General features: G+C 45.4%; 1 protein-coding gene across 1 annotated transcript in view; it reads right to left on the reverse strand.

Annotated features, from left to right (window-relative positions):
• The window catches only part of LOC126293577 (leucine-rich repeat-containing protein 15-like), a 146,927-nt gene extending 134,734 nt beyond the window's left edge, over positions 1 to 12,193 (reverse strand). The window contains exon 1 of the mRNA XM_049986852.1: positions 11,812 to 12,193. Within this exon, the coding sequence (XP_049842809.1) occupies positions 11,812 to 11,813 (2 nt within the window). The 5' untranslated portion in view covers positions 11,814 to 12,193. The remainder of the gene's footprint in view (positions 1 to 11,811) is intronic.
• Between the last annotated feature and the right edge of the window lie 1,282 nt (positions 12,194 to 13,475).

Raw genomic sequence — 13,475 nt, forward strand, 5'->3', positions numbered from 1 at the left:
ACGTCGCGAAGTCATACTCGCAAATGTTATCGGCGCTTACGGTGTATTAAATCCTAGCTTTCCTTCCTTCTTGCCTTCTATTCTCCTACGGATTTTAGGCAACAAGAAACAGTGCCACACCCCTCTGTATCGGGTCGAATTTCTCCGATATAAACATATTGAAGAATCAGATACTCCGTCAGCTTTGACCAATGACGTTATCAACGACGTAAATATTCCTGAACACTACATAAACGCTGTTGCAGCTACGTCCTCATACAGCAACACCTGATTTACATAAAGTGTTAGTTTCCCTACGTGAATATGGAGTTTTGAGTAGGGTCGTTCATGTTATTAAAGCCGTCGAGTATAAATGGCGTTTGAAACAAGTGTCGCCTATTCCTACAGAAATTGGAAATTTTCGATAAGATCTGCTGAGGTCATCAGTTCTTAAGGTTACACGCTACTTAGTCTAACTTTAACTAACGTACGCTAACGGCAACACACACACCCATGCCCGAGGGAGGACTCGAACCTCCGAACACCGAGCGAGGTGGCGCAGAGGTTAGCACACTGGACTCGCATTCGGGAGAACGACGGTTCAATCCCGCGTCCGGCCATCCTGATTTAGGTTTTCCGTGATTTCCCTAAATCTCTCCAGGCAAATGCCGCGATGGTTCCTTTGAAAGAGCACGGCCGACTTCCTTCCCCGTCCTTCCCTAATACGATGAGACCGATGACCTGGCAACAACCCAAAGACGAACCTCCGACGGGGAGAGCCGCACGAACCGTAACAAGGCGGCCTAGACCGTACGGCTACCCTGCGCGGCTTATTCCTACAGGAAATGGCCAAAACTAGAAGGAATGTGCCTATAATGGCATGTCTGGGAACCAATACCTATTTAAATATAGTACATTATCTCTTCTAATTCCCATGTGTCCGTCACGTAGAAATAAGCGCTATAGGCAGAACTGCATATGGTGACGACGCATTCTGATGCTATACAGTTTTTGGTGATGCTGAGTAGCAGTCATACAGTATTTGTTAAAGGAACACGCCACCATTTGACTGTTGTATTGTCTATTTGAGTACAATCCAGGTTTCTGGCCTTTTATGCCATTTTAAAATATTTGCTAAGAGCAAAAATTGCATACAGTTAGACCACGTAAACTTTGGGCAGGTTTGTTAGAGTTTCTTGCCTTCCTCCCCCCCCCCCCCCTCCTCTCCCCCCACCATCCAGAACCCCAGCTTTCTCCCACCTCCCCACTCTCATTTTGATTTCTCCTGCTACAACATTTAATCAAGTATGCCCTCATATCTCTACTGTCATTTTATTCAGCCCTGCTCTTCATCTACTACATATATCAACCTCTGTCACTGCTTTCCGCACTTCTCCATCTCGCTATTGCCGTTTGACATTGCTGCCCCCCTCTGCATATGTTTCCTAACCCATCTTTCGCGCCGGCCGTCGTGGCCGAGCGCTTCTAGGCGCTTCAGTCTGGTACCGAGCGACCGATACGGTCGCAGGTTGGAATCCTGCCTCGGGCATGGATGTGTGTCATATCCTTAGGTTAGTGAGGTTTAAGTAGTTTTAAGTTAGGGGACTGATGACCTCAGTGTTCAGATACATTTGAACCATTTTTGAACCATCTTTCTCTCTTACTCAGTTAACCTTCATAATTTTCTTAATTTTATGAGTCTTGGCTTAACAATATATATTCCTGTATCCCTCCCATTACTCTTCAGCCATCATCCATTTACTCTATCCCCGGCACCGCCCGTGTTTTCATTGTTTCTCTCGTACTTTACCAGTGGCGCTTATGTGTGATTCACTGTCTTAGAATTTTCTTTTGTTTCGTTCCTTTTAGGCTTTAGTTCCTCATCCAGCTTAGCGCAGGTTCACTTAAAGTTGTTGACGATCCGATGTATTATTGCAAAGATAATGGTGCACAGTGGCACCCCGAAGATAATTACATACACTTTGATGATACTTAACATTAATGGTCATATATATTTGACACTTTGTAATTTTAATATTCAGTTGTTTCATTATTCATACAGCTTGATTTCACTATCAATACGTTTTAAGGACATGGGCTCATCTTTTATTTACCAGCGTAAGCTTGATTTCACTAAATATGCTCCCCCAATTATTTACTGATCTGTTAAAAGATGGTGATTTTACATCTGTAACTTCGTGGGGAGCCAATATTTTTCTTATTTCATGGCCAACGTTGAGCTCGACAACATGTTAGGCATCCTGCAATATATGTTAAAGACGTAAAATTTAAGTACATATTTCGCAATTATACAACAATTTAAATTAATTATTACACCGTGCGGCTCTAGGAGCTTGTCTGGAACCGCGAGACCGCTACGGTCGCAGGTTCGAATCCTGCCCCGGGCATTGATGTGTGTGATGTCTTTAGGCTAGTTAGGCTTAAGTAGTTCCATGTTCTAGGGGACTGATGACCTGAGATGTTAAGTCCCATAGTGCTCAGAGCCATTTGAACCATTTCATTATTATAGACATTTTACATCTTCTGAAATTTTAGGTGGTTCTTACTGTACGTATTTATTGTTTTGAGCAAATATTTGGAAAAGGTATAAAAGACAGAAAACTGGGCTGTTCTTAAATAAGCCACAAAACAGTCGAAAGGCGTTGTGGTCCCTCCAAAAACATTCTGATGCTGTCGTCTTGTTAGCGGATAATCGTGTACTGCTTCAAATACACCAGGCTCCATTCGAAATGCGCCACATGCATTGGTTGCACACTCCTACAAGGACTGCACGTTGTCGACGGAAGGGAAATGTACAAATGCCTTTAAATATTTCTATAGCCAGAGATCCAAGGGATTGAGGGCCGGTGAACGGGAAGGCAACGTTAGAGCGCCACCTCGACCAATCCATAGCCCATGGAACGTTGCAGTGTGGCACTATCCCAAGATCCGGAGAAAATAGGTTGGTGTCCCTCAATGTGAAAGGTTCGGTAGTCGACTTTCTGTAAAGGTAATGTGTTGCAGTAGCGCAGCGAATGTATTGAGCAGAAATCTGTGATACACAGCACCTGTTAATCTCTTTGGTAAGGTGTATGGCACTATGAATCTGTCACCGCCAATAACAATCCTGGTGATTAAGAGATACTGTGCTTCAGCTCCGTAGTTACTCGAGGATTCACATCTGTCCAGAAAAGCGTTTGCTATGTGATTCTGAAAGAGAACGGGCTATTGAACCACAGTCAACACGGATATAGAAATCATCATTCCTCTCAAACTAGCTCTTTCCTCACAGGAAGTGTTGAGTGCTATCGACAAGATATTTCAAATTAATTCCTTATGTGTATATTTCCGGAAGGCTTTTGACACTGTACCATACAAGAGACTTGTAGTCAAATTGTGGCTTTTGGGATATCGCCTGAGTTATGTGACTAGATTCGTGATTTCCTGTCAGATGGCCGAGCGATTCTAGGCGCTACAGTCTGGAAGCGCACGACCGCTACGGCCGCAGGTTCGAATCCTGCCTCGGGCATGGGCGTGTGTGATGTCCCTAGGTTAGTTAGGTTTAAGTAGTTCTAAGTTCTAGGGGACTGAGGGCCTCAAACGTTAAGTCCCATAGTACTCACAGCCATTTTGAACCTGTCAGAGAGCTCACAGTTCGTAGTAATTGAAGGAAAGTCATCGAGTGAAACAGAAGTGATTTATGGCGTTCCTCAAGGTAGTGTTATAGGCTATCTGCTGTTTCGTATCTAAATAAATGATTGAGGAGACAATCTGAGCACCCGTCTTAGGTTGTTTGCAGATGATGCTGTCGTTTATCGTCCAGTAAACTTAGATCAAAACAAATTGCAAAACGATTTAGAAAAGATATCTGTGCCGTGCAAAAATAGGAAACTGACCCTAAATAAAGAAAGTGAGAGGTCATCCACATGAGTGCTAAAGGGAATCCGCTAAACTCCGGCTACACGATAAATCAGTCAAATCTAAAGGTCGGAAATTCAAGTAAATACCTAAGGATTACAATTACGAACAACTCTAATTGGAAAGCACACACGGAAAATGTTGTGAGGAAGATGAGCGAAAGACCGTTTTATTGTCAGAACACTTAGAATATGTAACAGATCTACTCAAGAGACTGCTTACATTACGCTTGCCCGTCTTCTTTTAGAGCACTCCTGCGTTGTGTGGGATACTTACCACATAGGATTAACGGAGTACATCAAGAAAGTTCAAAGAAGGGCAGCACGTTTTGCAGTATCGAAAAATAGGGGAGAGAATGTCACGGACATCATACAGGATTTTGGGCGGACATTGTCAAAACAAAGACGTTTTTCGTTGCGGCGGAATATTATCACAAAATTTCAATACCAATTTTCTGTTCCGAATGTCAAAACATTTTGTTAATTTTGACCTACATAGGGAGAAAAGACCTTCATACAATAAGTGAAATCGGTGCTCTGAAGAAAAGATATAGGTGTTCGTTTTCTCAGTGCGCTGTTCGAGATTGGAATAATAGAGAAATATTGTGAAGGTGAACATTCTGCTAGGCACTTAAGTGTGATTTGCAGATCATCCAAGGGGATGTAGAATGCCTTGTGAGACCTGCCTCCTGAATTAAGAAAATGCAAACTATGAACTGCGGATCTTCTGCCCGTCTGTCAAAAGGTATTGGTTTCCGGGCATACAATTATAGGAACTTTTCTGCTAGTTTTGATAACACCGTGTCTTGCAGCAGTATGTGAGACATTTTTAAACACTCTCTAGGTTAAAACTTAAAAATGCCAAACATCAAAAAACGGGATTTTTTTTCAGCGGAGAAGTAAATATTACTTCGGAATTCGCAACGTATTATGCTGAGTCATTCGTTGGAGTTTCAAAACTATAATCAGTCACTTCGCAACCTATCGTAGTCATCGGGATACACTACGGATGTAAGTTATCACAAATGAACTTAAAAAGAAACTTATCACCTTCCAGCTTGTTCAAAACATCGAGTTTTGCTGCATATCAATCCAACGCCGCATTTTTTTTTTAATTAGTTCTATTCCGTACAGGGCGACTGGTACAGCAACCGGTTATGAATTTCTTGAAGTGAGACAGTCTCTACAGTTAACCATAACAGTGGAATCCCACATTCGTCCATTAACGCCCGCATATGGTACAATTTAGTTATTCTTTTCATTGTATTCTCGGTTCCAGGATCAACACCTAACGTTAGGACGATGGTTCAAATGGCTCTGAGCACTATGGGACTTAACGTCTGGGGTCATCAGTCCCCTAGAACTTAGAACTACGTAAACCTAACTAACCTAAGGACATCATACACATCCATGCCCGAGGCAGGATTCGAACCTGCGACCGTAGTGGTCACGCGGTTCCAGACTGTAGCGCCTAGAACCGCACGGCGACTCCGGCCGGCTTAGGACGATGGTTCCTTATAAAATTTTATCTTAATGCCATACATGGGCATTAATGGACGAATGTTGGTTTCCCGGACCGAGACTCGAACTCGGGACCTTTGCTCTTCCCAAATAAGTCCTCAGCCACTGAGCTACCCAGTCACGAGTAACGACCCCTCCTCACAGCTTTACTTTCTGCCAGTACCTCATCTCCTACTTTCCAGACTTCACACAAGCACTCCTATTAAGCTTTCAGCACTAGCACTTCTGGAAGACAGGATATTGCGCAGACATGGCTGAACCACAGCCTGGAGGATGTTTCCAGAATGGGATATTCACTCTGCAACGTAGTGTGCGCCACTAGGTAGGAAATGAGGTACTAATAGAAGTACAGCTGTGAGGATTGGTCGTGCACAGTGCTAGGGTAGTTCAATGCTACAGCACTTGCCCACAAAAATCAAAGGTCCTGAGATAGTGTGTCCGTCCGGCACACGGTTTTAATCTTCCCGGAAGTTACACCTAAGTGTCTGGTACAGATGGTTCAAGTGGCTCTGAGCACTATGTGCCTTAACATCTGAGGTCATCAGTCCCCTAGAACTTAGAACTACTTAAACCTAACCAACCTAAGGACCTCACACACATTCATGCCCGAGACAGGTTTCGAGCCTGCGATCGTAGTGGTCGCGCGGTTCCAGACTGAAGCGCCTAGAACCGCTCGGCCACAACATACTTTGGTACACTTTCGCATTTCTGCAGTACCGTAATAGGATTTTTGTTCATAATCCTCACCAGAACTCTGTTGTCTGAAATTTGTTAATAGAGGTTTTTTGAATTTACTTCGTAGTCTTGTTTGGGCTACCTTATACATCGTAATGTTACCAAAGCGTCGACTTCGCATCCACATTCGTTAACTTCCCGTACTCTACATGCGCATCTAGCACTGTTTGGTGGAGGGTATTTCTGGCAACAATATCACTGTCACCCCTCCCCCATTTCCTATTATACATCAATAAGGGCGATAGTATCATTAACGCATCGTGAAGCATACTAGAAATCTGAAAAAAAGACCATGAGATACTCAATGAAGGCTACAATGTGTTTATATAGTGTCTCTGTCTTCACATTACAATGTTCTTCAGATAGGTATGCATGTCTGAAGATGCAGACACTGTTCCGACGATTACAACTACGGCAATTATTGCGGCCGCGCGGTCTGAGGCGTCTTGTCGCGGTCCGGGCGGCTCTCCCCGTCGGAGGTTAGAGTCCTCCGTCGGGCATGGGAGCGTGTGTGTCTTCCTTAGCATGAGTTAGTTTATGTGGCGCGTAAGCGCAGGGACCAATGACCTCAGCAGTTTGGTCCAATAAGACCTTACAACAAATTTCCAATTTCGAATTATAGTGAAATGGATTCGCATTTTTGGAATCTGGATTGATGTCAGCTGTTTGTGACAAATAAAAATTAGTTCCGTGCCGGGACCCCAAAACGGATTCCCAGCCTATCGCGATCAGAATATATGGGTTCGTGCCCCGGTCCCGCACAAAATTCCGCAAGTTTACATTTGTCATGACCAGCTGACGTCAATATGGATTCGCAAAATGCGAATCTGTTTCGTAATGTATCAGACATTAGGGGGAGAATTGGTATAAATCCATGACCGGTAGGTGTGGGGGAGGGTAGGGGGCGAGGCGGGGGAGTGCACGTATCTACGTATGGGAAGCGCATCGAATTAAAAGCAGACTAGTGTTATGTAAATTCCTTGGCTATCTCAAGTTTAGATCCAGTTTAATACAGACGTTGGGCTTCACTACAGCTCAGTACGCCATTAGACAGAAGCCAAATTGCACAAATATTCGCATCATTTTATTAGTAAACCCACAAACTGATACACACACACACACACACACACACCAATTCTTTTTACTAGGAAATTCACCAATAAAGTAGGAGTTGGTCACCGTTAAGTCTAGGTGGCCAACAGTTCCTATTCCACTGATGAATTTCTTGTAGAAAAAAACTTGAGTCTGTGTGTGTGTGTGTGTGTGTGTGTGTGTGTGTGTGTGTGTGTGTGTGTGTAGTAATGAGATCACTATAAATAACTCAGACCTAAATCAACGCTACATATGACTCCGTAACCATATACTCTTATTTCGTATTCACGTTGAGGCTTCATGAACCCAACACCAAACTGACACTTTCAAATTTAAGCTATGGTGCAGACCAATATAATACGCTTTATAACATTGGCAAACATGGACTGTGGGAAAATCGGAACAGAAGAGAATCGAAGCATTTGAGATGTGGTGCTATAGACGAATGTTGAAAATTAAGTGGACTGATAAGGTAAAGAATGAGGAGGTTCTACGCAGAATCGGAGAGGAAAGGAATATGTGGAAAACACTGATAAGGAGAAGGGACAGGATGATAGGACATCTGCTAAGACATGAGGGAATGACTTCCATGGTACTAGAGGGAGCTTTAGAGGGCAAAAACTGTAGAGGAAGACACAGATTGGAATACGTCAAGCAAATAATTGAGGACGTAGGTTGCAAGTGCTACTCTGAGATGAAGAGGTTAGCACAGGAAAGGAATTCGTGGCGAGCCGCATCAAACCAGTCAGTAGACTGATGAAAAAAAAAAGAGAGGTTTGCCGACTTAACGAATCCACCATCAGACTGTGTATAATTTCCTTTTTCATTTTCCACATTACCTGTTTCTGGCTCTGCCCGTTCTCCAGTGTGTCTCTAGCAACATAAGTGGCTAGATCGCTGTCAGTAATGTATAAATCGCGTGTCGTGTATAATTGAACACGTCACTGTCATCAAACGCCGTCATCTTGCAATATTTCCTACTACACTGTGTACACTCACTTAACGGTACTGAAGTCGATAGCGTGAAAAATAAGAAACAAATAAAAAGGTAAAAGAAAATGCACACACTGGTGGAAAAGCGTCGTTAGATTACACTAGGATCGGTTTTCATTACATAGACCCAAAAATGAGATCATTTTCGTGGTTGCGGAACAACTCAAGGAAACCTAAACTAAAAAACATAAAACGCCTGAATATAATACCAACTACCCAGATCATTTGTCACAAGAGTGGCAAAATGAGTGAATACATTATAGTAAAGTGGAACTGCTAATATTTACAGAACTAATACGCTGTCAGAATGAAACATAATTACACACTTTTAATAAATCTATGATACACAGAAAACAAAGCCGGTCGGTTCTAAGCGCTTGAGTCTGGAACCTCGCGACCGCTACGGTCGTAGGTTCGAATGCTGCCTCGGCCTTGGATGTGTGTGATGTCCTTAGGTTAGTTAGGTTTAAGTAGTTCTAAGTTCTAGGGGACTGATGACCTCAGATGTTAAGTCTCATAGTGCTCAGAGGCAAAAAACAATTTTGACTGTTGTGACCAAGTGCTGTCCAAACCGAAATCTCTAAGAGCTGTTGTTATTCAAGCCGCCCTAATAGTCCCAGTTTAGATATTCGTCTATAGAGAAGAAGGAGTTGGCTATCAGAAAATCTTTCAAACGCAGTTCAAACTTTACTGTATCCCAAACCAAGTATATTTTGGTTACCGTTATTTCATTAATGTGTTCCTGAATATTATGCCTCAATGTCGATTTTTTTTAATTTCTGGTATTGATACTGTGTATTAAGCTACCGGTTGGAAATAGAGGCGTATTACCTGCAAGAAGTTTCATTAAGTCATTAATACACTGAGAAGCAGTGTTTGGAAAACAAAGTTCCTTGGACTGATTTATATAGGGTGTTCTTGAATTTACACCACAAACGCGTCTTATTACACGCTTTTGCTCACTAAAAGCTTTTGCTCGGCTAAATTATGAATATCCTTTATGTGAAATCAAATTCTTAATGATTCTTAAAATTTGTTGAGGCGGTGGTTCAAATGGCTCTAGGCACTGTGGGACTTAACATCTGAGGTCATCAGTCCTCTAGACGTATAACTACTTAAACCTAACTATGCTAAGTATATCACACACATCCATGCCCGAGGCACGATTCGAACCTGCGACCGTAGCAGCAGCGCGGTTCCGCAGAAGCGCCTAGAACCGCTCGGCCACAGCGGCCGGCTGAGGCGGTGGGGATCAGGCAGAAGAAACTGATGATTCACAGGCAGTATATCACCTTATAGAATAATCTAAAAGTCAGGTTGATGATGATCGGTTTGTGACACGTTCAACTGTGCTGTCATCACCACCCGCACAAAGTCCCAATCTTAACACAGTCCACTGTAGCCACATTCACGAATGGTGATAACGACAACACAAACACGGAGTACCAGGCAGAGAAAAATCCCCAACTGGGCTAGGCACAGAACCTGGGATAACGTAATCCAGAGGCTGCAACGCTAGCCACTAACCCACGAGCTGCGGACTAAAAGTCAAGCTGTGCTATAAACAGTTTGGTCGCCAGAATCAAGATCTGGGTGGAGATGTCACCTTGTAGAGTAATCTAAAAGTCAAGTTGATGATGATGATGATGATGGTGATCGGTTTGTGAAGCACTCAACTCCGCGGTCATCATCACATGTACGAAGTCCCACTCTTTACACAGTCCTATGAAGCCACTTTCATGAGTGGTGAGGACAACACAAACACGCAGTACCGGGCAGAGAATATCCCCAACTGGGCCAGGCATCGAACACGGGACGAAGTCATCCAGAGGCTGCTACGCTAGCCACTAAACCCCGAGCTGCAGACTAAAAGTCAAGCTGTGCTATAAACAAATGGTTCAAATGGCTCTGAGCACTATGGGACTCAACTGCTGTGGTCATTAGTCCCCTAGAACTTAGAACTACTTAAACCTAACTAACCTAAGGACATCACACACATCCATGCCCGAGGCAGGATTCGAACCTGCGACCGTAGCAGCCGCACGGCTCCGGACTGCGCGCCTAGAACCGCGAGACCACCGCGGCCGGCTGCTATAAACAGCTTGGTCGCCAGAACCAAGATTTGGGTGGAGATGGCACCTTGTAGAATAATCTAAAAGTAAAGTTGATGGTGGTGGTGGTGGTGGTGGTGGTGGTGGTGGTGGTGGTGGTGGTGGTGGATGATGATGATGATCGGTTTTTGAGGCGCTCAACTCCGTGGTCATCAACACCTGTACAAAGTCCCACTGTTTACACAGTCCTATGTAGCCACATTCACGAATGGTGATGAGAGCAACACAAACACGCAGTACTGGGCAGAGAAAATCCAAAACCGGGGCAGGACTCGAACCCGGGACAACGTAATCCAGAGGCTGCAACGGTGGCCACCAAACCACGAGCTGTGGACTAAAAGTCAAGCAGTGCTACAAACAGTTGGTCGCAGAACCACGATTTGGGTGGAGATGTCACCTTGTAGAATAATCTAAAAGGTAAGGTGATGTGGTTGATGATGATGATGATGATGATGATGATGATGATGATGATCGGTTTTTGAGGCGCTCAACTCGGGGTCATCACCACTTGTACGAAGTCCCACTCTTTACACAGTCCTATGTAGCCACTTTCACGAATGGTGATGACAACACAAACACGCAGTACTGGACAGAGAAATCCCAAACCGGGCCAGGAATCGAACCCAGGACAACGTCATCCACAGGCTCTGACGCTAGGCACAAAACCACGAGCTGCGGAATAGAAGTCAAGCTGTGCTATGAACAGTCGCCAGAACCAAGATTTGGGTGGAGATGTCACCTTGTAGAATAATCCAAAAGTCAAGTTGATGTTGATGTGGATGATGTTGATGATGATGATGATGATGATGATGATTGGTTTGTGAGGCGCTGAACCCCGCACTCATCCCAGTCTTTACACAGTCCTATGTAGCCACTTTCACGAATGGTGATGAGCACAACACAAACACGCAGTCACTGGGCAGATAAAATCCCCAACCGGGTCAGGAATCGAACCCGGGACAACGTAACCCAGAGGCTCCAACGCTAGCCGCTAAACCACGAGCTGCGGACTAAAAGTCAAGCTGTGTGCTATAAACAGTTTGGTCGCCAGATTTAGGTGGAGAAGGAGGAGGTTGGGGGGAGGAGGGGGTAGGGAAGGGTGGCAGACTCCCAGCCTGTCACAGGACAGGTCTGGTAGTGAACCTGAGGTAAAGGACCATCAAGTGTCAACAGTTGACACAAAACAATGGAAATGAGCCTATGGCATCGGTGGCTGGGAGCCCCCTATTCGGAGAAGTTCGTCCGCCAACTGCATTCGACGCCACATGGGTGACTTGCGCGCCGGTGATGGCGATGAAATGATAACACAACAGCCAAACCTCGAGAGGAGAAAGTCTCCAACCCGGCCGGGAATCAAACCCGGGCCCGCTTGCATGGCAGGCGAGCACGTTACCGCCCAGCTAAGCAGGCAGAGAACAGTTGACGCAAGTACAGTGGATCCGCAGAACGAGGCTGGTACTCACATGGTTGGGTCGGGTTCCGCGGACGTCGGCCACAGGCAGTGCGACACCACAGGCGCGGTGGAGCGCGGCTCGGCGGGCGACTGACCACTGTGGGGCGAGGCTGTCAGCTGGCCTGAGGCGTGGCGCGGTGTGGGCCGCGGGAGAGACGTCCGTCCCTAGCGGCAGCTCAACAGCTGACTGGCCGCCGTCGCCCGGGGCACTGGCGAGAGATCGGCCGCGAGCGCTCGCCGCAGCAAAACACGGAAACCGCGGGTGACCTCCAACCAGGACAGCAGTGGCGGCGGCGGCGGCGGCGGCGGCGGGAAGACCGGGCCCGTTCTCACAGCGACGCCGCTGCACCTGCGGACGTGTCCGAGTTACGAAACGCAGCCGCGCCGCGCGCATAATGCCAGCCAGCTGGGAACCCGGCGGAGAGCTCGCTGTCGGACACGCATGGCTGACGCGGTGGACGGCGAACGCCCGCCCCGGCTCCAGTGGGCGTATCGCGAGCGCGCGGCCTCTGACGCCGCTGCTGATAAGCTTTACGGCGGTCTCGGAGCAGCCGGCGATGTCATTAAAGCCGGCCTGGCGGCTGAAATATACCAGCGCGGTTGCCTGGTAAATGGACACCGCAATCCGCCGCTGCTGTTGACCCAGACCTTCTGGAATGTCTCCCTTCCTGTGCGGTGCGGATGACTGGGTGGGGAGAGCGAGACTGTAACGTGTTACAGTCCCTCCCCCGTTACGACCGTGACACACACGACTTTAACAATAATGTTTGTTGTTGTTGTGGACTTCAGTCCAGAGCTGTAGAGGGTAAAAACTGTTGACGAAGACAGAGATTGGAACACATCCAGCGAATAATTGAGGACGTAGGTTGCGAGCGCTACTCTGAGATGAAGAGGTCGGTGCAGGAGAGGAAATCGTGGCGGGCCGCATCGAACCAAAGTTTGTGTTAATTAGCGAACAGTGTCTGCGTTTAATTTAATTAATTTGTGTGGGATCTAAAATTTAAAAACCTCTCTCACACCGGCCTGATTTACCTTCACTGATCATCATAGTAAAAAACACGCGTATATTAAGGGAATTTTCATTCACAAAGCAGGCTTATCACATTCACACAGTTCAATACTGATCCCGATTAAATTGAGCTTAACTTAAATTCCATAAGGCACTGAAGCAATTTCAAAGTCTCGGTGCGACGAAAATTGTCAGTCGATCGCCTGAAAACATTTGTAATAATTATTAACTTCCGGTAATCACATGGGGAAGACCGGAGATCTGCTGGTAAGACCGTGTTAGCCTATTTATCAGAAGTAATAAACTGGATATCAGACCTTCCCCACTGATTCCGTGCATCACAGCGTAGTAAGCAGACACTGTCAATAATAATCAGTTAAATAATACGCGAACACACTTACTTTAGTTTAGTCCATGTATTAAATTCCTTCTCATACAGAATCTCATCAAGATGGCGACTAGCTCAACAATACATACATATACATCCTCCTTATTTCACGGGTAATCGGCAAGCACTCCTTCATTCTTTTCGTAAGAGAAAACAGATAGCTGAGAAGCTATCCCATAGAGTAAATGGACGCTCCAAGGAATATTAGCGGTTAAAACTAATTTGCATTGATAATCATCGTATATTAAAGTTTAGGAATCGGTAAGATAAGAAGAGA

The sequence above is a fragment of the Schistocerca gregaria genome, chromosome 10, assembly GCF_023897955.1.
Source record: "Schistocerca gregaria isolate iqSchGreg1 chromosome 10, iqSchGreg1.2, whole genome shotgun sequence".
Classification (NCBI taxonomy): Eukaryota; Metazoa; Arthropoda; class Insecta; order Orthoptera; family Acrididae; genus Schistocerca; species Schistocerca gregaria.